This window comes from Tamandua tetradactyla, chromosome 23 (assembly GCF_023851605.1).
Source record: "Tamandua tetradactyla isolate mTamTet1 chromosome 23, mTamTet1.pri, whole genome shotgun sequence".
In the NCBI taxonomy this organism is placed as follows: domain Eukaryota; kingdom Metazoa; phylum Chordata; class Mammalia; order Pilosa; family Myrmecophagidae; genus Tamandua; species Tamandua tetradactyla.
This window is the reverse complement of record NC_135349.1, coordinates 470,831-497,202: the sequence shown is the minus strand read 5'-3', so window position 1 is coordinate 497,202 and position 26,372 is coordinate 470,831. Positions and strand designations below refer to the sequence as shown.

The 26,372-nt window shown below is 46.7% G+C and overlaps 2 protein-coding genes across 5 annotated transcripts in view; one reads left to right on the top strand and one right to left on the bottom strand.

Moving 5' to 3' along the window:
• Positions 1-14,423, bottom strand: part of DNAAF5 (dynein axonemal assembly factor 5) — a 41,031-nt gene extending 26,608 nt beyond the window's left edge. Inside the window, exons 1-4 of the mRNA XM_077140379.1 lie at positions 13,828-14,423; positions 11,717-11,901; positions 5,957-6,081; positions 5,356-5,474 (exon numbers count right to left, since the gene is read on the bottom strand). Of these exons, the coding sequence (XP_076996494.1) occupies positions 5,356-5,474; positions 5,957-6,081; positions 11,717-11,901; positions 13,828-14,398 (1,000 nt within the window). The 5' untranslated portion in view covers positions 14,399-14,423. The remainder of the gene's footprint in view (positions 1-5,355; positions 5,475-5,956; positions 6,082-11,716; positions 11,902-13,827) is intronic.
• The window catches only part of PRKAR1B (protein kinase cAMP-dependent type I regulatory subunit beta), a 105,341-nt gene continuing 92,827 nt past the window's right edge, over positions 13,859-26,372 (top strand). For all 4 annotated transcript variants that reach the window (XM_077140383.1, XM_077140382.1, XM_077140380.1 and 1 more), the window contains exon 1: positions 13,859-13,933. The gene's annotated coding sequence lies outside the window, so the exon portion shown is untranslated. The remainder of the gene's footprint in view (positions 13,934-26,372) is intronic.

Sequence of the window (26,372 nt, the reverse complement as noted above, 5' to 3'; positions counted from 1 at the left end):
GGTAGCCACACAGAACCCAACTACATTACAATAACATCTATTAAAATGAACGCTACTTATTTCCAAAAAGGGTTATGAGAAAAAAAAAGGCACTTCTGTCTCATGTTAAAAAGACCTGGCAGGTCATTTACCACGATGAAGAAGTGCTTCCCTTTTCACTCAAGCATTACCAAGGAAAACACCGTTAACAGACAGGCAATTTCAGAGCAGAAAGACCCCCGGAACCTGCTGTCACAAAGCAATTCCACTGCAGTACAAATGCCATACATGCCTCAAGCACTGACTTGTGCTTTCCCACAAGAAGATCCTTTGTCACGCCAAACGGTTGATGTGAAAACCAAGGCGGCGCCCACCCCTCCTACCCGCAGCTCGTCTTCTGAAGCAGTGCTTCCGTTTGCTGGTGCCGCTGGGATGTGGCGCACCAGAACTGGGTGGGCTTCCAAGTTTGCTGGTGCCACTGGGACGCGGCGCTCCAGAACCGGGTGGGCCTCCGCTTGCTGGTGCCGCTGGGACGCGGCGCTCCAGAACCGGGTGGGCTTCTCCAGTGGGGACTTATTAACTTACAACCTACAGTTCTTCAGCCAAGAACACATCCAAACTAAGACATCAACTGGGCGATACCTTCTCTGAAGAAAGGCTGCTGGCACCCGGGGTATCTCTGTCACATGGGAAGGCGCATGGCCAGCATCTACTGGTCCCTGGCTCCCTCTTTATGTCCTGTGGGTCCTCTCAGCTCCTCCAGGGCTTTTCTCTCCAAGCTCTCTGGGCTTCTCCTGTCTTTTATCCTCATAAAGGACTCCAGGAAAAGGATTAAAACCCACTATGAATGGGGTGGGTCACATCTTAACAGAAATAACCCAAGGAAAAGGTCCCCCGCCAATAGATGTGTACCACAGGAGTGGACTAAAACAGCATAGCCTCTCTCTCTGAGCCAACGTGACAGGCGAACTCACTGCCCTCCCTCCCTACGGGGGACATGACTCCCAGGGGTGTAAATCTCCCTGGCAACATGGAACAGAACTCCTGGGATGAGCCAGGTTCCAGCATCAAGAGATTGAGAAAACCTCTTGAACAAAATGGGGAAGACAGAAAGGAGACAAAATAAAGTGTCAGTGGCTGAGCGTTTCAAATAGAGTCGAGAGGTTATCCTGACGCATTATATAGATAACCCCTTTTCAGTTTATGGTGTATTGGAGTGGCTGGAGGGAAGTACCTGAAACTGTTGAGCTGTGTTCCAGTAGCCTTGATTCTTGAAGATGATTGTATAAAAATGAAACTTTTATAATGTGACTGTGGGACTGTGAAAACTTTGTGTCTGATGTTCCTTTCATCCAGGGTATGGACAAATGAATAAAAAAATATGGATAATAAATAATCAATGGGGGGACAAAGGGTAAAATATGTTGGATAAGTGGAAATACTAGTGGCCAACGGAGGGGGTTAGGGTTACGGTACGGACAAGTTTTTTTTCTTTGTATTCCTTTTTCTGGAATGATACAAATGTCCTAAAAAATTATCATGGTGATAAATACAAAACTACATGATGATGATGAGCCCCTGATTGTATGCCATGTATGGACTGTACGTGTGTGAAGATTTGTCAATAAAAATATTAAGGGGAAAAAAAACAACACGGCCTTTTCTGGGGTACATACCAGTTCCAAACCAGCACATGTGGAGATGAACGACCCCCACAGCAGGTGGGTTACACTGCACTGGGCACACCACTTCCTGTGGAGACGGGAGAGCTAGGCTCTGGTCAAAACTCCGACCAGGTGTAACTCAAGCAAACTCACTTGAAAGTTATGACATTTAGGCCCAGAGTACACTAGCAGTGAGTTACACACTTATTAGATTCTGTCTGTTCGTATGTGCTGGTCTGGTTCAACCGCACCACTGGATGTTCCATTCCTACTAGTAAGAGGGGCCAGCCATCCACTTGCTCACATCCAAGGCTTACTGAGCCACCGTGTACCTGGCAGCACCTGACCCAGGTACGAGCTACTCAAGTCTATATCCCGCTAGGAAGCAGTATGGCTTCAGGCAGCAGTGTGTTCCATGAAAGACAGATCAGGGCGAAGGATGGGGAGGCCTGGGAAGCACTCTGGCAGGTGGTGCAGCTAGAGAGAGGCCCCACGGCGAGAAGGAACCTGGCACGGGAAGGGCCGGAGATGGCCATGAGGGTACAAGCTCAGGGGGTTCCAAAGGCAGCCTCGACAGAGAAAATATTTCCAAACACATATCTGATGAAGGATTTGTATGCAGGATATACAAAGAATTCTCAAAACTCAACAATAAGAAACCAAACAGTGCAATTTAGAGAGCGGGTAAAAGATGTGAAGAGAGAATCCACAAAAGGCGGTGGGGAGGCAAGCCCATGGGCTCAGTGTGTGAAGAGGTTCAACGCCCTCAGCTGCTACAGAAATGCAAATTAAAACCCAAGCTGCCCACTCACATCCATTGGTCAGCAGAAAGCATCAAACCCAACCCCACTGCCACACACACACCAGGCACTAGCCAGGATGAGCAGCAGCCAGACCCCACACGCTGCAGGGGGAAGCCAGATAGGACGGCACCTGGAAAAGTCCAGCAGTTTCTTAGACAGCCAACCTACACTCACCACGTGACCCGTCCACTTGCAGGAGAGTGAAAACCTACATTCATGCAAAAGGCTGCATGCAAATATTTATATCGGCTTTATTCCTAATCACCCATAACTGGAAACAACCCAGATGTCCTTTAACTGGGGAGCAGATAAACCACCTGGGGTCCAGTGGAACATGAGCCAGCAATAAAAAGAACAAAACTGCTGATGCACAAGCAGCGTGGACGAGAGAGGGCGCCAGCCTTGAAAGGCTGCCGTGCGACTCCGCTTAGAGGACCCTCTGGAAAAGGCGAAACTAGAGGCAGCTGGACTGAGGGCCCAGGACTGGGGAGGCCGGGAACACTCAGCAGCTTGACTGAAATGGGGGGGGGGGGGTCACATGACTGCATGCGTGTCAAACTCTAGACCAGCAGCTGCCGGGTGACACTCACTGGTGTGAGCTGCCTGTGTGCACAAGGGGCTGCTCACCAGGGGCGGGGGCAGTGGGGCCTGTGAGTCCATGCAGGAGGGTGGATTTGGCAGGGGCAGACAGCCAAGGAGGAGGTTGTAAGGAGAACGACATAATCTAAAATTTGACAGATTGTCAAAAAAAAAAAAACAAAAAACCAAGAGATTAGATTTAAAATTCCAACCTACAGACGAAGAACAGAAAAGTAACTATGCAGGAACATGCCAAAAACCTAAGGCCCTCTAGTGCCAGTGCCACCTCCTGTGACTGGGCATGGTGGAGGAGGCCCTGAGCGGAGCTGTGCTCCCACGCTGTGGGGGCACCACCGACCAGCTCTTTTGTGCTCGTTCTGCAGACATAGCCCCGTCCCGTGCGCACTTCTAAACCAGGCAGCCGTGGGAGGCGCGCACATTTCCAACTGGGGAGGGCCAGGAACCCAGCCCCTTCGCTGGGGGTCTGTGCGCAGAAGCCTGGGCAGTGAGGGAGGGTGGCGCGTCCCAAGGCCCTCATCCCTGGCCCAGCCCCTACTGTACGGTGTCCACGTTGGCTTCAACAGGGACAGGGTCTTGTGCGTGGCAGCGACGGCCTATGGAGCGCGAGTCTGGGAGGTCTCCTGCGGGTCAGGGGTGCTCCACGGCGGCGCAGCCGGCCACGGTCTGATGAGGACGGCTGCCACCCACGGGGGCCGGAACCAGGTCAGTCCTGTCACAAATGGTCAGAGCCTGGCCTGGGTCCTGGGTCCCACGGTGCAAATGCTACTGCTAGGCAGCCAGCCAAAGCCAAAGATGGAAAAAGACAAAGCTTTGAAATTCTACTCCTTTATAGGTAAAGAATATTTAAAGATAAAAGCATTCTTTATATCTACTTTCTACATGTTCAAAAAGATGACATGTTCTCCTCAAACCGACTTGACTAAATCAGAAAGAGACAAGTTGCCAGCATACTAACTGTTGTAGCCCTTTCCTGAGAAGTTTAATCTTCCCTTACACCAACCCCACAGCGTGGGACGCGAAGCTGCATGGGGTCCTGAAAGAGCCATCTGATTTCACAGATTCAAGAGGTGGGTTCTCTGTCGGCCTCAGGTTCAACATTAACCCAAACAGAAGCCAGAAGACGTTGCACAGCACCCCACGCTCACACCGCCCTGCTGGACAGGGCTCTAGCTCCAGAACTTTCCAGCCTTCCTGACCAGACCAAGAGAGGCGAGCAATATAAATTTACAGACAGCAAATCTTGCACCGTGTTTGTTTTACCTGAGTTTCCTCCCTGTCAGTGTCTCACTATTCCGTAATTTTAAGAAAACACCCTGCAAATAGATTCACGTGGTAAAGGGTGTGATCAAGAGCCCGTAAAGATGCTTCATCCCTAGAGAGCCAAGTGGATTTCCAAACAACCAACCAAAGGTGAGCTGAAGGTGAGGCGGGCGAAGCTGAGAAGAGCCTGGCAGCCTGTGTCAGGGCCCTGCCCGGCAGGGAGACTCCAGGCAGCCTGGGCCCACACCAGGAGGCTGGCAAACAGGGACCCGGCCAGGGGTTGGTCTGGGGAGGGGCATGGCAGTCACCAGGAGACGGTGGTTCTAATGTGGGGATTTTATGACGAGAGATGCATTCCCTCATCTGAACTTAGCTCTAAAGCTTCATGTTGGAGGATGTGAACAAAAATAGCTTTTTAGTAAAATGATACAGCATCCTCATTCCACCCACTTCTAAAATTTCCACCACCACTGCCTGCATCAGCTGCCCAGGCTCTTCACCACACCAACAAGCGGCTTGGATACTGGGTTGTTTCTAAGACAGTGAGGTGAGCCTCTCCTAACACATGACGGAATACTACCAGAAGCCCACATGCGACACCCTGAAACAGAGCCAGCCCAAGGCAGGCACGCTGGGGGCCTCCCGTGGGTGTGGGGAAAAGCCTCTCCTGCCCAGGACAGGGCAGCCTGTCTGCAGGACCCTTGGGGACACAGGGCCATCCTCTCAGGGGCACAGGGCTGTCCCCTCGGGGGCACAGGGCTGTCCCCTCGGGGGCACAGGGCTGCCTGGTCTCTGGCAGACTCCAGAACCAGAGGCCTTCCTCCAGCTTAGAGACGTCTCGTCTGTGCAGAGACCCTGCACTGCTCCTCCCGACGGGCGCTGCTGCCTCCACCGCCCTCCCCTGCGCTGCTCCTCCCGACAGGCGCTGCTGCCTCCGCCCCCTCCCCTGTGCTGCTCCACCCGGGCACTGCTGCCTCCGCCGCCCTCCCCTGGCTGCTCCTCCCGACGGGCGCTGCTGCCTTCGCCCTGGCTGCCCTTCCACAGCTCACCTTGCCGAGGGTAGTGGGGCGGAGGGGGCGTGGCAAAGTCCAGCTTGTCCTTCAGCTCCCCCTCGTTCTCGCGCTGCCACTGCAGGCCGACCTTCTCCCAGAGGCTGGCGGCCAGCTGCCTGCAGCACAGGAGCAGAGGTTAGTGAGGGAGCGCCCGCCCAGGGCGCTGAGGGGGCTCCAGGGAGAGCGGCCATGGCTCCCCCAGGGTGGGGTTCAGGGTGATGCCCTGCCTCGGGTGAGGGACAGGAAGCCCCTGCCTCTCAAAGAATATGCCAGAAACTGTTAGGCTTTTGCTCACTCTACTGAGAGTACTCAAGGTGATTCCTTGATCTGCACCCATGCACCTAATACACAAAAGAGACGCCAAATTATACTTCAAAAAACTAGACCTTTCACACAGACTACACATTCAAATAAATGTGGATAGAATTAGTGGGGCCAGGGGGCTTCCATGTAAGATTCTGAAGCTGAGAGAGACGCCCAGGGTTGTAAACGACACTTCAGGGAGAGCAAGTCCTTGGCAGACAGGATAGGAGAAAGGCCTCCCACCCGGCTGGGCGCCCAGGACAGAAGGCAGGCGGTCTAGGGCCGAGCCACTCACGCGGTCTCAGGGATCTCGTCATCAAGGCAGCTCAGCAGAAGAGGAATGAGCTTGTGAAAGAAGGAGTATCGGTCCCGCAGGTCCAACAGCCAGCCACCCACCACGGAGGCCACTGCCCGCCGCACCTGCATATGTGGGAAAACACAAGGCTTTTTAGTGGGTGGAGGAGGCAGAGGCCATGCAGCTGGGCACACATTCAGCCCCAGGCCCTGGGCTGGCCCCACGGTAGGTGTTGCATCTGGGCCTCTAAGCACATAGCCAGTCCTGGAGAGGACAGGTCCCCAGGCTCAGGCCAGGTCTCCAGCGGTCTGGACCAGGCGTCCTGTGCTGCTTTTTGCCAAGTCTTCATGATACCCCAGTCAGGCCAGGAGCTGCTTAGCCACAAGTCCTTAGACCCGCTGCTGGTCAGCTCCCAGAAATGCTGTGCTAAGAGCCACTGCCCAGTACTGCACTGGCTGTCTGGACAGGGACATGTATGACTTCTCTGCCTTACCTGCCATGGGGACGTGGCCAGCTCACAGCCATGCGGGGGCAAGCGGTGAGCTCTTCCAGAGCAGAGCTGGAGACAGAGCTCATGTGCGGTAGGGAGGGGCCAAGTGGAGAACATGGCTCAGGCTAGTATGGCCTCGGCCTGATGGGGTCGCTCTGAAGGGTAGAGAGTCGCCCAGGGCTGTCCCACCTCGGGGAGAGGGGCTGGGGACTGGTGCTCCAGGTAGGGCCATGAGGCTCCTGCTGGCTGCACAGGTCAAGGGCGCCCCTTGGGAGCTTATCACACTAAGGCCATGTTCCTTCCCTTAGAGGAGGCAGCTCTGCCTGCTGCCCAGGATGGGACAGAGGCCGACTCCCTAAGCCTCACTCTCCATCCGTAAACGAGAGGGGCCAGAGAACCCTAATGCTCCTCACTGGCTCCTGGGAGGGAGAACTCGCCGCACACGCACAGCACACAGTGAGTGCCCCACAGCCGCTAACCTTTGCTGGTCCCGCCAACCACAGGCCAGGGGCAAACGGGCTACAGAGAGCAGTGACTCCTTTGACTACAAAATCACCATGAGTGCTGGGTGAAAGGCACATGGGAACTTGGGACAGTTTTTGCAAGTCAAACTATTTCAAAATTAAAAGTTATAATGTTAAAAAATACAGGATTTCATCAAGAAAGTAGAAAGACAGCCTTCACAATGGGAGATAATATTTGGAAATGACATATCAGATAAAGGTCTAGTATCCAGAATTTATAAAGAGACTGTTCAACTCAACAACAAAAAGACAGCCAACCCAATTACAAAATGGGAAAAAGACTTGAACAGACACCTACCAGAAGAGGAAATACAAATGGCCAAAAGGCACATGAAGAGATGCTCAATGTCCCTGGCCATTAGAGAAATGCAAATCAAAACCACAATAAGATATCATCTCACACCCACCAGAATGGCCATTATCAACAAAACAGAAAATGACAAGTGCTGGAGAGGATGCGGAGAAAGAGGCACACTTATCCACTGTTGGTGGGAATGTCAAATGGTGCAACCACTGTGGAAGGCAGTTTGGCGGTTCCTCAAAAAGCTGAATATAGAATTGCCATACGACCCAGCAATACCATTGCTGGGAATCTACTCAAAGGACTTAAGGGCAAAGACACAAATGGACATTTGCACACCAATGTTTATAGCAGCGTTATTTACAATTGCAAAGAGATGGAAACAGCCAAAATGTCCATCAACAGAAGAATGGCTAAACAAACTGTGGTATATACATACGATGGAATATTATGCAGCTTTAAGACAGGATAAACTTATGAAGCATGTAATAACATGGATGGACCTAGAGAACATTATGCTGAGTGAGTCTAGCCAAAAACTAAAGGACAAATACTGTATGGTCCCACTGATGTGAACGGACATTCGAGAATAAACTTGAAATATGTCACTGGTAACAGAGTCCAGCAGGAATTAGAAACAGGGTAAGATAATGGGTAATTGGAGCTGAAGGGATACAGACTATGCAACAGGACTAGATACAAAAACTCAAAAATGGACAGCACAATAATACCTAATTGTAAAGTAATCATGTTAAAACACTGAATGAAGCTGCATCTGAGCTATAGGTTTTGTTTGTTTGTTTTTTTTTTACTATTATTATTACTTTTATTTCTTTTCTCTATATTAACATTCTATATCTTTGTCTGGTGTGTCGCTAGTTCTTCTAAACCGATGCAAATGTACTAAGAAATGATGATCACGCATCTATGTGATGATGTTAAGAATTACTGATTGCATATGTAGAATGGTATGATTTCTAAATGTTGGGTTAATTTTTTCTTTCCGTTAATAAAAAAAAAATTAAAAAAATAAAAAAAAAATACAGGATGGTTATTAGCTGACATGAAGATGTTATTAATATTGAAAATATGAAGACTTGAGAAATGAGATATTCTCCCAGCTAATGGAAAGTATAAAGGATGAGAAAGTCAGATGCCCAGAAATCCAGTGTCTGCCCCACTGGTTAACCCCACCTGCGTGTGGAACCCAGAGAGGACTTCAGATGCCCCGTCATGCACAACACCAAGGGGCCCCCCGCCGGATTGTGCTCCCTAAGGAATTGAGCCAAGCAGCAGGTGGGAGGCTGAGACAGCCACACGCTGGGGCCTGCAGGCTAGGCCGGTGTTCGGGGTACCTGGGCACAGGTGTGTGCTCCCAGGGGCCTATCTGGTGAGGCCCAAGCACGCTCCTCAGTCACACAGCAAAAGTGACCCTGGGTCCCAGGCCCAGGACACAGCGTGAGCCTGCTGGGATGGCCAGCTCCCTCCCTAAAGCCTGCGGGCCCCACCTCCACGATGGTCACTCCAAAGTTCTGCACTGTAGAAAGGAGATGTCACACCTCTTATCTGCTCTTCACTCCTCGCATAAACTACCCTCTCTTTTCCATCCATCTCCACTTAATAGCACAAGAAATCTGTCAATTCTAGTCAGTATGAGGCAAATTATCTCATTTTTTTTTTTTTTAGTTATGAGAAAAACAGCTCTGAACATTGGGCTGCCATGCAACGGTTTGACTAAGTAGGAAATATTTCAATTAAAACCAAACAAGGGCGGGCCACGGTGGCTCAGCAGGCAAGAATACTTGCCTGCCACGCCAGAGGACCCGGGTTCGATTCCCAGTGCCTGCCCATGTAAAAACAACAAAAACCAAACAAGATGCATGCGCTGACAACCCTATTTATTGTGAGTCCAGGCAGGGGACCGTGTGGCCGAGAGTCAGCACACTCTATTGCATCAAAGTGCCACAAAGAGCCAGAGGGGGAAGTTCTAAACATCAAGCAGCAAGCGAACACAGAAAATAATATTCCATTCTCTAACTAGGAAGTTTTCAGTTAAATTTTTTAAAAATCAAGAACAGTTTGTCCAGTTCTCATAATTAGGCTGTTTGTTTATATATCCTGGCTCTTGACAGGTAACAGTAACATTCTGACTGATTAATGCTCTTTATTCCAGGAGGAATCAGAAGCAGCTACCACCCACACTCTTGAGGAGGAGAAATCATTTTCAAATTCACCTGCTAGTGCCCGGCCGCCCCAGCCCTCTCTGCATACCCCGTGGTGGCTCTCACTTCGTCACCTTGCTGACAGAGCCTGGGAATCCCAAGGACCTCACACTGTATGAAGTAAGTAGCCCCTTAAAATAAAAAACAAGTTTTTCAAAAAAGCATCCACAAAATACTCTGAAACAACCAAATTTTGTTTGAAATACTTTCAACAGTACTCAAATTCAGTTAAGCAGGAATTAGCCAAAGGGGCTTCAATAGAATCATAACATTTTATTTTAAAATATGAAAAAAAGATTCAGCAAAATACTCCTTAAATATATGAGCATCCATGATATTTCTGTTGATTCTTTGCCTTCCGTATGAAATGAGGTGAGAGAAAGAGTAAAGGTGTGGCCAGAGGGGGTGGGAGGAGGTAGAGGAGAGCAGCGCGGAGGCCAGGGCCGAGCAGACCAAGCCTGGGGATGCCCTCCTGGACACGCACATCTCACAGCTGCTGGTGCGAAGTCCCCTGGCCATTGGACAGTGCCCCACTCCCACGGTGGCAACTGGCCTGTTTCCACACACTTTGGACACAGCCTAGCACGTGTGATGCCTATTCAAGTTCCCGCATGGGTTCTGCCTCAGTCCTGGGGCTCACTGCGTACCCATGGGGTCCATGGAGCATGGTCAGTGTGCAGGCCCAGGTGGAGTGCGAGGACCACCTGCCCCGCCCCCTGCCACGGAGTACCACCAAGGCTCAGCTCTGGGCCCCCCGTAGGCGCCTGGCCCGGGAGGGGCTGGGAAGTGCTCGTGGGATGTAATGAGCCCTCCTGCAGGCTGGCTGCAGCTCCGGAGAATTCCCACCAGTAGGGCTGACCCAGAGGCAGTGGGAGATAGGTGTGAACAAACACCTCCGTGGGTAATGGAACAGCCCCAGTGCAGGACGGGGTGCTTTCCAGCCCTGCGATGTGCCCGTGTGGCCAGAGGATGGGCCTGGAATGGGGGGCATCAATAGCGACGTTGCTCCCTGGGTGTTGACAGATGCAGGGACAAGAATCTCAGAGGTCCCCAGGGCCAGTGTCTAGGCAGTGCAAAGGGCCCAAGACCCAGCCCCGATCTCCAGGCACATGGCCCTGCCTGTGCCGCCTCAATGCCCTGGTGGCACAAGGGATGGACACTTGGTCACTCTCCTGCCCACATGCCTTAGACCTATACAGGCCATGTAATCTGGAACCACGGAAACTCTCAGCCATAGGGCCATGCTGAAGAGGGAACTGCAATGACTGACTCTAAAGAAGCTACTGTGCCTCCCAGCCAACTTGTAAGGTCTACTTGTTCCCCATAGGTCTCTCCCGACTGGAAAGGGTTCAGTCCAGCCTTCCTCAGCTCGACAGCACAAAGAAGCAGGCGAAGAGCCAGGCGGGAGGGAGCTGTGTAATTAGCCTGCTGGGGAGCGGGGTGGGGGTGAAGGGAGCAGCCCTGGCGAGTCACCAGCGAAGGGCGCAATGGGCAGCGAGTCTCACCTACCAGTTTAAAGCCCATCCCAGTCCCTCCCCGCCCTGGTGGGCTCAGCAGGTGCCTCGCCGCTGAGCTGCTGCAGGAGATGTGCCGATGGCCTCAGGGCTGTGTCCACCCTGGACGCAGTGAGGGCTGTGGCCTCCTCAAGCCCAGCCCTTCCAGCTCTCTGCAAGCTCTCAAGCTTTCAGTGTGGGAGCGTGCTGACACAGAGGACCACAACGCCCTTTACAATGAGTGGAAGGTTGCAAGGGCTTCACGACTGTCAGACTTTGGAATAAATAACCCGCCAAGGGGCTGGGGTAAATTCCTTGAAGAACTCAGTCTGCCCTGGAAATTCATCTGTTCTAAGTGCTCCATGACAACCGCCACCCACAAGGACGCTGGCCTGGCCACCCAGCCAGTCACAGGGCAGAGCCAGAGCTGGGACCCAGGGTCCAGCTCCCTACAGTCTTCACTCTGCGGCCACCTTACCCCGGGGTCCCGGGGAGGCTTACAAGAATAACACTTTTCCACATTCCTTAGAATTTAGAATACAAATGTATTGAAATAACTGCGCTCTCCCCTAATTTCTCAAAGGTGCTAAATAGGAACACATTGGAGAAAATGATCAAAGGACATTTGGTGCAACACCTGACAGTAGAAACATGAAGCAGTGACTTAGGAAAGTCACAGCATCTCCTGACAGGGGGAGGAGTGCGTCACCCAAAGAGAAAGCCCCCTTACCTGAGGGACGTCGTCAAACAACCGCTGAGCAAAATGGGAAAGCACGTCATCCACGGACTTCCCATTGCCGAACTGGATCACAGTGCCGGTGGTGTCGATGACGGCCACGCGGACCTTCCAATGCTGGTGGGAGATGGTCTGCATCAGGGGACCAATCAGGGACTCCGACTGCATGTGGAAGTGGTCTGTGGAACGGGCACCAGTTACGGGGGCTGCCCCGGCTGGACGGGCCACCCCACCCCTGGGCTCTCCTTCTGCAGCAGTGCCCTCGTCCCTACCCTCTCCTGTTCGGGGTGCACCCTGCAGCCTGCGACCAGAGCTCTGTGCACACCCCCACCCCCCGGCCAGGGAGGGACCCACATGAGCCTCTACAACTCAGAGGCTCTGGGGGACAAAGATGCATGTGGGAGCTCAACCCATTTCAGCTGAGATGGGAGCTGAGTGGGGCACCTGCAGATGCTGACAGCGATGGAGGGTCCCTAAGGGGAAGCAGAGGGGACAGAGACTACACCTGAGGTGCAAGTGCCCCTGAGACTGCGCCTGAAGGCGCCCCACCAACACCTGCCAAGTCCTGCACCTCCTTGACAGCAGGCTGACCTCGTTTTGGAGCTCCTGCCTCAGTTTGTGAGAAAATGGCTATTTCAACCCAAGTGTGGGCAAGTGACTTACCCCGTCAGACCCTCAGATGGCAGGCAGTTACTAGCCAGTGTGAAGAAAGCTGGGGCAGGACCCCGAGGAACAGCCTGTCACCCGGGGGAGGGAGGGGATGTTTCTAGCATGAACACAGTCCTTCACTCGACACATAATCCGGGAGCCCCTACTGCCTCAGGCACGGTCCTAGATGCCGGGGTGCAACCAGGTGTGGCCCTACCCCTATGAGTTTGCAGTCTAGGAGGGAACAGTGCTGGAAAAAGCTGGCGGCCCCCAGGAATGAAAGCAGCTCTTGGGACACATGCAGAGTAGGGACAGAGATGGTCGAGGGTGAAAGAAATGCTTGTAATTCCCTGTGGCCATTTCAGCCCAAATTTTCCTCACAAGCTCTACGAGCACTTTGGCTTATTTGAAATCTCAAACTCAACATGACCAAGATATGAGAACTCTTGGAAGCACCCTCAATTCCAGTGTCCTCCGTTCTACCCCACGCCTCCTCCTCCCTCATCCTCACCCGGCTCCACAGGACACCGTGCCGGCTCTACCTGCCCCGTTCCTTCATCTCTATCAGGGGGCCTCCCCCCTGAACCAGGATCATCGAGACGTGGACTAACACGGCCTCTCTTTCCCTTCTGGCCACCTCTGTAATCCATTCACACAACCACCAGTGACCGTTAAAGAACACGACCCCAAGTCTATGACACCCTTTTCCCAAAACTCCCTGAGTTCAAATCCCCACGACGACGGTGAGTCTGTGACCTGGCCCGTCTCTCTGCCCCACACTTCTCCTCTCAGTACTTGACCTTCTCCTGGTTCCTTAAGCATGCCAAGTTCACTCATCAAGTCTGGCCCCTCTTGTCCACCAGTTTTCAGCTCAAATACTCCCTCTCGGGGAAGCCTTCCTGTCGGCACTAGGCGTCTCCTCTGATCACTCCATACCCCAGCCCAAGACGGAGGACAGGGCAAGAGCACACAAGGCCTTGCAGCAAGGCCAGGAGCTTCGATGTGGAGGAAATGGCTACTTAGGAAAAGGGAATGTCATGAACAGGTTAGAGCTTCTTACCAAGACTCGCTGCTACTTGGAGAATGGGTTAAAGGGAAGCAAGAAAGTGGCCCGTCTCCAGCTAGGGCAGCGGTCCAAGCAAGAGAGCAGAGGGAGGCCTCAAGTAAAGAAACGGGGAAGACAGAAGTAGCAGGATGGGAGCCCTGCTCCTCAAAACGTGACCCCTGAACAAGTCGCCTGGGGGAGGGGCTCCTGGCAGAATGCACTCCATCCCAGACTCGCAGACAAGGAAATGCTGGGCGGCTCCCTGGAACGTGACTTTTAACCGCGCACCGCAGGGGCTTCGTTGTGTAAACCACTGGACTGGGAAAAGCAGGGGCGGGCGGTCTGGCCACAGAGGCAAGCGCCACGCGCCGGTCCCCCCCCACCCCCGGGCGCGCGCGGCGCGGCGCGTTACCTGGCGTGGCGCGCGCGAGGGCAGCGGCGCACCGGCAGCTCTCGCGGCGCACGGCGGCGAAGGGGTCGAGCAGCGTGCAGCGCAGCACGCGCACCGCGTCGTCCAGGTAGGGAGCGAGCGCCGCGCCGCCCAGGCTCACGGCCAGGCCGAGCAGCTGCACAAGCGCCAGGCGCAGCTCCTCGCAGACCTCGGGCGGCGGGCGGCGCGCGGGCTCGGGGCCGGCCAGGCGCGCGGCGAGCGCGGGCAGCAGGTGCGGGAGGGCGTCCTGGGGCCGTGCGGCGCGCCTCAGGCCCAGGTCCAGCAGGTGGGCGGCCAGCGCGCGGCAGCCCTCGGCGGGGTCGCTCAGGCAGCGCAGCAGGCGCGGCAGCAGCAGGCGCGCCCACGGGCCCTGGAAGGCCGCGGCGTCGGCGGCGCCAGACGGTTCGGGCCGCGCCGCCTCCAGCTCGCGCCGCAGGGCCTCCAGCGCGCGCCGCCGCCCCAGCTTGCTGTCGGCCTCCAGCCCGGGCAGCAGGCGGCCCAGGGCGCGGCCCAGCTCCGCCGCCTCGGCCGCCTCAGCTCCCTGCGCCGCCATCTTCCTGCGTTGCCTGTAACTACGGGAAACCGGCGCTTTTGCGGTGGTGGCGGGGCGGATTACGGCACTCCTTCCGGTGCCTGTTACGGCACTTCCGCCGACTGGCTTCAAATACGACTTGCTTGGCCGCCAGCCTCGCGGACGGGCCTCTCGTCGCGGGCGCGCGTTCCCGCGCCTTGGCCTGCGGCGACGGCGAGCTGGAGCGCGGTGTGCCGCCCCTCCCGCGAGCCTGGGACGAGCTGGCCCGTCTCACAGGCTGGGAAACCGCTGTGTGGAGCATGGAGTAACTTGCCTCGGTTTTAGGTCGCGCTCCCGTGGTGACGGGCGCCGGGGTCCGCGGACGCCCCCGCAGAAGCCCCGCGTGCCCGGAGGCAGGTCTCCGTTCCCGAAGGCCCGAGGCTGCGGTCCCCGGACGCGCGACGCTCCCCTGGGAGCTTCCCGGTTCACTTGACGGTTCCTGAGTCCAGCGTCGCGTGAGGACGCGACGGATGAGGGACCTGCCGGCCGCTCCGCGCGTGGCTGCGGCGGCCTCGGCAGGCGTTGGCGGAGCGCAGCCGCGTCTGCGGAGGGTCGGCGCCTGGGCCGGGCGCGATTCACAGCGTATCTGCCGACCAGCCGGTGGGGTCGGCCGTACCGTGTTCGTTGATGCTGACAAGTACTGCAAGTTCCTGCACCCACGCGCCATAAAAAGCTCCGTAACTTAGCGATGCAGTGGAGCCATCTCAACTTGATATCTTACAGCCTACCGGATGGTGGACGGCTGAGTGCTTTTTCCTCCTGAGATCAGGAACAAGACAAGGATATCTGCTCACCACTCTGCAACATCCTGCTGGCTTTTGTGGCCCATGGAAGAAAGAGAGAAAATGAAAGTCCTGCGGATTGGAAAGAAAAATAAAAGTTACCATATTCGATGACACGACTGTGTAGAAAATCCATGGAATCTACAAAAAGCACTCTCAGAATTAATGAGTTCACCAAGATGGCAGAATATAACATCAACAGAAGAATAAGTCACATTTCTATATATTGACAATGAACGTGGAAATCAAAATTAAAAGGGCAATACCAAATGGAACCAAACAGTGTTATGATTTTAAATTCAATATTTTCACGTTCATTGTTAGTAAAATATTTGTTAAATACCTTGGCATAAACTTAACATATGTACTATCTTTATGTGGAAAATTACATAATGCTAATAAAAAAAAAGCCTAAGTAAATAAGCATACCATTTTCATGGATTGGGAGACTCAAATGTAGTAAAATTGTTGGTTCTCCCTAATTGCTTTATGAGTTTAATGTAGTTCCTATAAAATCCTAGCAAGCTTATGGACAAACTTATTCTAAAATTTACATAGAAGGAGAAAGGGCCTAAAGTAATTTTGAAGAAAAAAAAATTCTTGAAAAAGAGAAAGTGGGAGGAATTCACTTAAAATATTGCTCTTGTAATTGAGATGCTGTGATACCAGTGGAGAGGAGACTTGTAATGGGATAGGATAGAGAATCCAGAAATAAACCCACTGAAATACATTCAATTAATTTTTTAAAAAATTTTGTATTGTATAGTATAGCGTATATACAAAGCAAAGAAATAAAAAAGCAATAGTTTTCAAGGCACTCCTCAACAAGTAGTTACAGGAGAGAGTCCAGAGTTTGTCACGGACTACAATACTGATCCTCTCCTGTTTTTCCTTTTAGCTGCTCCAGAATACAGGAGGCTAGAGGGCTTAAATACTTTTTTTCTTTTTTTGCACGGGCAGGCACCTGGAATTGAACCTAGGTCTCTGGCATGGCAGGCAAGAATTAAATATTTTTTAATCATCACAATCAACTTTTTTCCTTTTTTTTTTGTGAGAAAACATATATACAAAAAAGCTATAAATTTCAAAGCACAGCACCACAGTTAGTTGTAGAGCACATTTCAGACTTTGACGTGGGTTACAATTTCACAATTTTAGGTTTATACTTCTAGTTGCACTAAAATACTGGAGACTAAAAGAGGTATCAATTTAATGTGTCAACATTCATATTCATTTGTTAAGTCTTATCTACTATGTATAATTCCACCATTACCTTTGATCTTTCCATACCTCTCTTTGGGGTTGTTTGGGCTATGGCGATTCTAAATTTTTGATATTGGAAGGGGCTGTCACTAATATGAGATGGGGGGTGGAACTATCTGATGTTCTGGAGAGGAGCACCTTTCCCCCTGTACCCTGGACTTAAACACTCTTTATACAGAACTGTATCTTTGAAGTAATTCTTACAGGAACTCATTCATATTTCTAGTGTGAGTCAGTGGGACCCTTAGGTCTATACACCACCTTTCAATCTTGTTCATCTTCAGTATGGAAATATTACTTCTAGACCCACTATAGAATCACCTTCACTTCTATCTATTCCCTTACATTGGAATTCACCCTCTTTAGCTAACAGTTCACCCATTGCTAGCTTATATGTATCTCTAAGTCCCCTATATTCTATATTATAAGCCTCTGATTACACCTTTTTCCTGGGCATAAAAGTGGACTCTTACAGTAGCTATCCTTTTGTGTCTGGCTAACTTCACTCAGCATTATGTCCTGAAGGCATTTGATTTTGAGGAGTTCCCATTTATCTGTTTTTTCTTTTATTGCTTGTGTTTTGGGTGTAAAGCTTAGGAAGCTGCCTCCTATTACTAGGTGTTCTAGTTTGCTAGCTGCCGGAATGCAACACACCAGAGATGGATTGGCTTTTAATAAAAGGGGATTTATTTCATTAGTTCTTCAGAGGAAAGGCACCTAACTTTCATCTGAGGTTCTTTCTTACGGGGTGGGGGGTGGGGGAAAGCTCAGAGTGATCTCTGCTGGCCTTCTCTCCAGGCCTCTGTGTTCCAACAGCTTTCCCAGGGGTGTTTTCTTTCTGCATCTCCAAAGGCCTGGGCTGAGCTACGAGTGCTGAGATGAGGTATGCTGAGCTGCTTGGGCTGTGTTATGTTGACCATTCTCATTTAAGCACCAGCCAATGAAATCAAACATCATTCATTGCAGCAGGCATGCCTCCTAGCTGACCGCAGATGTAATGAGCAACAGATGAGGTTCACGTATCATTGGCTCATGTCCACAGAAGCATAACTAGGCACCTTCACCTGGCCAAGTTGACAACTGAATCTGACTACCACACTAGGTCTTGAATATGTTTCCCTACATTTTCTTCTAGAAGCTTTATTGTGCTAGTTCTTATATTTAGGTGTTGATCCACTTTGAGTTACCTTTTGTGTAGGGTGTAAGATAGGGGTCCTCTTTCATTCTCTTGGCTATTAATATCCAGTACTTCCATGCCCAATTATTGAAAAGACTATTTTGTCCCAGTTCGGAGGATTTGGGGACCTTGTCAAAAAGAGTTGACTATAAATTTGGTGGTCTTATTTCTCCACCCTCGATTTGATTCCATTGGTCAATACTTCTGTCTTTGTGCCAGTACCATGCTGTTTTGACCACTGTGGCTTTATAATAGGTTTTAAAGGCAGGTAGTGTTAATCCTCCCACTTTGTTCTTCTTTTTTAGAATGCTTTTAGCTATTTGGAGTCTCTTTCCCTTCCAGATGAATTTGGTAGCTAGCTTTTCCAAATCTTCAAAGTAGGTTTTTGGAATTTTGATTGTTACTGTGTTGAATCTGTAGATCAACTTGGGAAGAATTGACATCTTAACTATATTTAGCCTTCCTATCCATGAGCAGGAAATGTCTTTCCACCTGTTTAAATTTCCTTTGATTTCTCTTAGCACTGTTATGTAGTTTTCTGTGCACAAGTCCTTTATGTCACCTAGTTAAGTTCATTCCTAAGTATTTGATTCTTTTAGTTGCTATTTTGAATGGAATTTTCCCCTTAACTGACTCCTCAGCTAGCTCATTGCTTGTGTATAAAAATGTTACTGGTTTTTGCACATGTATTTTGTGTCCCGCCACCTTGCTGAATTTATTAGCTCAGGTAACTTTTTTGTAGATTTCTCAGGAGCTTCCAAGTATAGTATCATATCATCTGCAAATAATGAGAGTTTTACTTCTTCCTTTCCAATTTGGATGCCTTTTATTTCTTTGTCCTGCCTGATTGCTCTAGCTAGAACTTTTAGCACAATGTTGAATAATAGTTGTGACAGTGGGCTTCATTGTCTTGTACCTGAATTTAGGGGGAAGGCTTTCAGTCTCTCTCCATTGAGTACGATGATGGCTATCATTTTTTTATATATTCCCTTTATCATATTGAGGTAGTTACCTTTGATTCCTATCTTTTGGAGTGTTTTTGTCAGAAAAGGATGCTGAGTTTTGTCGAATGCTTTTTCAGCATCAGTCAAGATGATCATGTGATTTTTCCCTTTTGATTTGTTAATGTGCCATATTACATTAATTGAGTTTCTATGTTGAACCATCCTTGCATTCCTGGTATAAGCCCCACTTGGTCATGGTGTATAATTCTTTTAATGTACTGTTGGATTTGATTTGCTAATATTTCATTGAGAATTTTTGCATCTAAGTTCATTAAGGAGATTAACCTGTAGTTTTCCTTTCTTATAGCATCTTTACCTGGTTTTGGTATTAAAATGATATTAGCTTCATAAAATAGGTAGAGTTCCTTTTTCCTCAATTTTTTTGGAGAAGTTTGAGCTGGATTGGTGTTAGTTCTTTCTGGAATGTTTGCTAAAATTCCCCTGTGAAGCCATCTGGCCCTGGGCTTTTCTTTGAAGGAAGGTTTTTGATGTGATTTAATCTCTTTACTTGTGATTAGTTTTTTGAGATCTTCTATTTCTTCCTCAGTCAATGTTGCTTGTTTGTGTGTCTCTAGGAATTTGTCCATTTCATCTAAGTCATCTAGTTTGTTGACTTACAGTTGTTCATAGTATCCTCTTACAATTTATTTTATTTCTTCAGGCTCTGTGGTAACCCACCCGTTCTCATTTCTGATTTTGTTTATTTGCATCCTCTCTTTTTTTTACTTTGTCAGTCTTGCTAGTGGTCCATCAAAGAACCAACTGTATTAGTTAGGGTTCTCTAGAGAAACAGAATCAACAGCGAACACTTGCAAATATAAAATTTATAAAAGTGTCTTACGTGACCGTGGGCATGCAGAGTCCAAAATCCGCAGGGCAGGCTGTGAAGCCGAAGATTCTGATGGAGGGTCTGGATGAACTCCACAGGAGAAGCTCACCAGCCAAAGTAGGAAGAGAGCCTGTCTCTTCTGAATCCTCCTTAAAAGGCTTCCAGTGATTAGATTAAGCATCACTCATTACAGAAGACACTCCCCTTGGTTGATTACAAATGGACTCACCTGTGGATGGCACTGACATTATCATGATTTAATTCTATGAAATGTCCTCATTGCAACAGACAGGCCAGCACTTGCCCAACCAGACAAACAGGTACCGCCACTTGGCCAAGTTGACACATGAACCTGACCATGACACCAACTCTTGGTTTTATTTTTTTCTATCATTCTTTTGTTCTCCCATTCACTTATCTCTGCTTTAATCTTTGTTATTTCTCTTCTCTTATTTGCTTTGGGGTTAGTTTGCTGTTCTTTCTTAAGTTTTTCCAGGTTTGCTGTTAAGTCCTTGATTTTTGCTTTCTTGTTTTTTAATATAGGCATTTAAGGCAATAAATTTCTCTCTCAGCACAGCCTTTGCCACATTCCATAAGTTCTGATAAATTGTATTCTCATTTTCATTGATCTCCAGATAGCTACTGATTTCTATAGCAGTTTCTTCTTTAACCCACTGGTTGTTTAAGAGTGTTATTCAATCTCCATATATTTGTGAACGTTCTCATTCTTTGGTGGTTATTGAGATCCAGCTTCATCCTATTGTGATCAGAGTAAGTGCTTTGAATAATTTCAATATTTTTATATTTATTAAGACCTGTTTTGTGCCCCAGCATATGATCTATCCTGGAGAATGTTCTATGAGCACTAGAGAAGAATGTTTCACCTTGTGCTTTGGGGCTCAATGACCTATATATGTCTGTTAAGTCTAATTCATTTATCAAGTTATTTAACTTCTCTATTTCCCTGTTGATCTTCTGTCAGGTTGTTCTATCTATAAAGGGTAGTGGTGTATTGAAGTCTCCTGCTATTTATTGTTGAAACATCTATCATTCCCTTCAGTTTTGCCAATGTCTGTCTCATGTACTTTGGAGCTCCTTGATTGGGAGCATAAACATTTATGGTTGTTATATCTTCTTGGTGAATTGACCCTTTAATTAGTATATAGTGTTCTTCTTTGTCTCTTATGATGTCTGTACATTTAAAGTCTATTTTGTCCAATATTTAGTATAGCTATTCCTGCTTTGTTTTGGTTACTACTTGAGTGGAAAATCTTTTTCCATCCTTTCACTTTCAATCTATTTGTATCCTTGTGTCTAAGATGAGTCTCTTGTAAGCAGCATATAGCTTGATTATGTTTCTTTTTTTTTTTACTTTTTTTTATTAATTAAAAAAAGAATTAACAAAACAATTAGAAATCATTCCAATCTACATGTACAATCAGTAATTCTTAATAACATCACATAGTTGCATATTCATCATTTCTTAGTACATTTGCATCGATTTAGAAAAAGAAATAAAAAGACAACAGAATAAGAATTAAAACAATAGAAAGAAAAAAAAACAAAAACAAAAAACCTATACCTCACATGCAGCTTCATTCAGTGTTTTAACATAATTGCGTTACAATTGGGTAGTATTGTGCTGTCCATTTCTGAGTTTTTATATCCAGTCCCGTTGTACAGTCTGTATCCCTTCAGCTCCAATTATCCCTTCTCTTTTTTTTTTTTTTAATTAACGGAAAAAAAGAAATTAACCCAACATTTAGAGATCATACCATTCTACATATGCAATCATTAATTCTTAACATCATCACATAGATGCATGATCATCATTTCTTAGTACATATGCATTGGTTTAGAAGAACTAGCAACATAACCGAAAAAGATATAGAATGTTAATATAGAGAAAAAAATAAAAGTAATAACAGTAAAATCAAAACAAAACAAGAACCTATAGTTCAGATGCAGCTTCATTCAGTGTTTTAACATGATTACTTTACAATTAGGTATTATTGTGCTGTCCATTTTTGAGTTTTTGTATCTAGTCCTGTTACACCGTCTGTATCCCTTCAACTCCAATTGGCCATTATCTTACCCTGTTTCTACCTCCTGCTGGACTCTGTTATCAAGGACATATTCCAAATTTATTCTCGAATGTCTGTTCACATCAGTGGGACCATACAGTATTTGTCCTTTAGTTTTTGGCTAGACTCACTCAGCATAATGTTCTCTAGGTCCATCCATGTTATTACATGCTTCATAAGTTTATCCTGTCTTAAAGCTGCATAGTATTCCATCGTATGTATATACCACAGTTTGTTTAGCCACTCTTCTGTTGATGGAGATTTCGGCTGTTTCCATCTCTTTGCAATTGTAAATAACGCTGCTATAAACATTGGTGTGCAAATGTCCGTTTGTGTCTTTGCCCTTAAGTCCTTTGAGTATATTCCCAGCAATGGTATTGCTGGGTCATATGGCAATTCTATATTCAGCTTTTTGAGGAACCGCCAAACTGCCTTCCACAGTGGTTGCACCATTTGACATTCCCACCAACAGTGGATAAGTGTGCCTCTTTCTCCGCATCCTCTCCAGCACTTGTCATTTTCTGTTTTGTTGATAATGGCCATTCTGGTGGGTGTGAGATGATATCTCATTGTGGTTTTGATTTGCATTTCTCTAATGGCCAGGGACATTGAGCATCTCTTCATGTGCCTTTTGGCCATTTGTATTTCCTCTTCTGATAGGTGTCTGTTCAAGTCTTTTTCCCATTTTGTAATTGGGTTGGCTGTCTTTTTGTTGTTGAGATGAACAATCTCTTTATAAATTCTGGATACTAGACCTTTATCTGATATATCATTTCCAAATATTGTCTCCCATTGTGAAGGCTGTCTTTCTACTTTCTTGATGAAGTTCTTTGATGCACAAAAGTGTTTAATTTTGAGGAGTTCCCATTTATTTATTTCCTTCTTCAGTGCTCTTGCTTTAGGTTTAAGGTCCATAAAACCGCCTCCAGTTGTAAGATCCATAAGATATCTCCCAACATTTTCCTCTAACTGTTTTATGGTCTTAGACCTAATGTTTAGATCTTTGATCCATTTTGAGTTAACTTTTGTATAGGGTGTGAGAGATGGGTCTTCTTTCATTCTTTTGCATATGGATATCCAGTTCTCTAGGCACCATTTATTGAAGAGACTGCTCTGTCCCAGGTGAGTTGGCTTGACTGCCTTATCAAAGATCAAATGTCCATAGATGAGAGGGTCTATATCTGAGCACTCTATTCAATTCCATTGGTCGATATCTCTATATGCCAATACCATGCTGTTTTGACCACTGTGGCTTCATAATATGCCTTAAAGTCAGGCAGCGCGAGACCTCCAGCTTAGTTTTTTTTTCTCAAGATGCTTTTAGCAATTCGGGGCACCCTGCCCTTCCAGATAAATTTGCTTATTGGTTTTTCTATTTCTGAAAAATAAGTTGTTGGGATTTTGATTGGTATTGCATTGAATCTGTAAATCAATTTAGGTAGGATTGACATCTTAACTATATTTAGTCTTCCAATCCATGAACACGGTATGCCCTTCCATCTATTTAGGTCTTCTGTGATTTCTTTTAGCAGTTTTTTGTAGTTTTCTTTATATAGGTTTTTTGTCTCTTTAGTTAAATTTATTCCTAGGTATTTTATTCTTTTAGTTGCAATTGTAAATGGGATTCGTTTCTTGATTTCCCCCTCAGCTTGTTCATTACTAGTGTATAGAAATGCTACAGATTTTTGAATGTTGATCTTGTAACCTGCTACTTTGCTGTACTCATTGATTAGCTCTAGTAGTTTTGTTGTGGATTTTTCCGGGTTTTCGACGTATAGTATCATATCGTCTGCAAACAGTGATAGTTTTACTTCTTCCTTTCCAATTTTGATGCCTTGTATTTCTTTTTCTTGTCTAATTGCTCTGGCTAGAACCTCCAACACAATGTTGAATAATAGTGGTGATAGTGGACATCCTTGTCTTGTTCCTGATCTTAGGGGGAAAGTTTTCAATTTTTCCCCATTGAGGATGATATTAGCTGTGGGTTTTTCATATATTCCCTCTATCATTTTAAGGAAGTTCCCTTGTATTCCTATCTTTTGAAGTGTTTTCAACAGGAAAGGATGTTGAATCTTGTCTAATGCCTTCTCTGCATCAATTGAGATGATCATGTGATTTTTCTGCTTTGATTTGTTGATATGGTGTATTACATTAATTGATTTTCTTATGTTGAACCATCCTTGCATACCTGGGATGAGTCCTACTTGGTCATGATGTATAATTCTTTTAATGTGTTGTTGGATACGATTTGCTAGAATTTTATTGAGGATTTTTGCATCTGTATTCATTAGAGAGATTGGTCTGTAGTTTTCTTTTTTTGTAATATCTTTGCCTGGTTTTGGTATGAGGGTGATGTTGGCTTCATAGAATGAATTAGGCAGTTTTCCCTCCACTTCGATTTTTTTGAAGAGTTTGAGGAGAATTGGTACTAATTCTTTCTGGAACGTTTGGTAGAATTCACATGTGAAGCCATCTGGTCCTGGACTTTTCTTTTTAGGAAGCTTTTGAATGACTAATTCAATTTCTTTACTTGTGATTGGTTTGTTGAGGTCATCTATGTCTTCTTGAGTCAAAGTTGGTTGTTCATGTCTTTCCAGGAACCCGTCCATTTCATCTAAATTGTTGTATTTATTAGCGTAAAGTTGTTCATAGTATCCTGTTATTACCTCCTTTATTTCTGTGAGGTCAGTAGTTATGTCTCCTCTTCCATTTCTGATCTTATTTATTTGCATCCTCTCTCTTCTTCTTTTTGTCAATCTTGATAGGGGCCCATCAATCTTATTGATTTTCTCATAGAACCAACTTCTGGTCTTATTGATTTTCTCTACTGTTTTCATATTTTCAGTTTCATTTATTTCTGCTCTGATCTTTGTTATTTCTTTCCTTTTGCTTGCTTTGGGATTAGTTTGCTGTTCTTTCTCCAGTTCTTCCAATTGAACAGTTAATTCCTGCATTTTTGCCTTTTCTTCTTTACTGATATAGGCATTTAGGGCAATAAATTTCCCTCTTAGCACTGCCTTTGCTGCATCCCATAAGTTTTGATATGTTGTGTTTCCATTTTCATTCGCCTCAAGGTATTTACTAATTTCTCTTGCAATTTCTTCTTTGACCCACTCGTTGTTTAAGAGTGTGTTGTTGAGCCTCCAGGTATTTGTGAATTTTCTGGCATTCCGCCTATTATTGATTTCCAACTTCATTCCTTTATGATCTGAGAAAGTGTTGTGTATGATTTCAATCTTTTTAAATTTGTTAAGACTTGCTTTGTGACCCAGCATATGGTCTATCTTTGAGAATGATCCATGAGCACTTGAGAAAAAGGTGTATCCTGCTGTTGTGGGATGTAATGTCCTATAAATGTCTGTTAAGTCTAGCTCCTTTATAGTAATATTCAGATTCTCTATTTCTTTATTGATCCTCTGTCTAGATGTTCTGTCCATTGATGAGAGTGGGGAATTGAAGTCTCCAACTATTATGGTATTTGTGTCTATTTCCCTTTTCAGTGTTTGCAGTGTATTCCTCATGTATTTTGGGGCATTCTGGTTCGGTGCATAAATATTTATGATTGTTATGTCTTCTTGTTTAATTGTTCCTTTTATTAGTATATAGTGTCCTTCTTTGTCTCTTTTAACTGTTTTACATTTGAAGTCTAACTTGTTGGATATTAGTATAGCCACTCCTGCTATTTTCTGGTTGTTATTTGCATGAAATATCTTTTCCCAACCTTTCACTTTCAACCTATGTTTATCTTTGGGTCTAAGATGTGTTTCTTGTAGACAGCATATATAAGGATCCTGTTTTTTAATCCATTCTGCCAATCTATGTCTTTTGATTGGGGAATTCAGTCCATTAACATTTAGTGTTATTACTGTTTAGATAATATTTTCCTCTGCCATTTTGCCTTTTGTATTATATATATCATATCTGACTTTCCTTCTTTCTACACTCTTCTCCATACCTCTCTCTTCTGTCTTTTCGGTTCTGACTCTAGTGCTCCCTTTAGTATTTCTTGCAGAGCTGGTCTCTTGGTCACAAATTCTCTCAGTGACTTTTTGTCTGAGAATGTTTTAATTTCTCCCTCATTTTTGAAGGACAATTTTGCTGGATATAGGAGTCTTGGTTGGCAGTTTTTCTCTTTTAGTAATTTAAATATATCATCCCACTGTCTTCTAGCCTCCATGGTTTCTGCTGAGAAATCTACACATAGTCTTATTGGGTTTCCCTTGTATGTGATGGATTGTTTTTCTCTTGCTGCTTTCAAGATCCTCTCTTTCTCTTTGACCTCTGACATTCTAACTAGTAAGTGTCTTGGAGAACGCCTATTTGGGTCTAATCTCTTTGGGGTACGCTGCACTTCTTGGATCTGTAATTTTAGGTCTTTCATAAGAGTTGGGAAATTTTCAGTGAAAATTTCTTCCATTAGTTTTTCTCCTCCTTTTCCCTTCTCTTCTCCTTCTGGGACACCCACAACACGTATATTTGTGCGGTTCATATTGTCCTTGAGTTCCCTGATACCCTGTTCAAATTTTTCCATTCTTTTCCGGATAGTTTCTGTTTCTTTTTGGAATTCAGATGTTCCATCCTCCAAATCACTAATTCTATCTTCTGTCTCTTTGAATCTATCATTGTAGGTATCCATTGTTTTTTCTATCTTTTCTACTTTGTCCTTCACTTCCATAAGTTCTGTGATTTGTTTTTTCAGTTTTTCTATTTCTTCTTTATGTTCAGCCCATGTCTTCTTCATGTCCTCCCTCAATTTATCGATTTCGTTTTTGAAGAGGTTTTCCATTTCTGTTCGTATATTTAGCATTAGTTGTCTC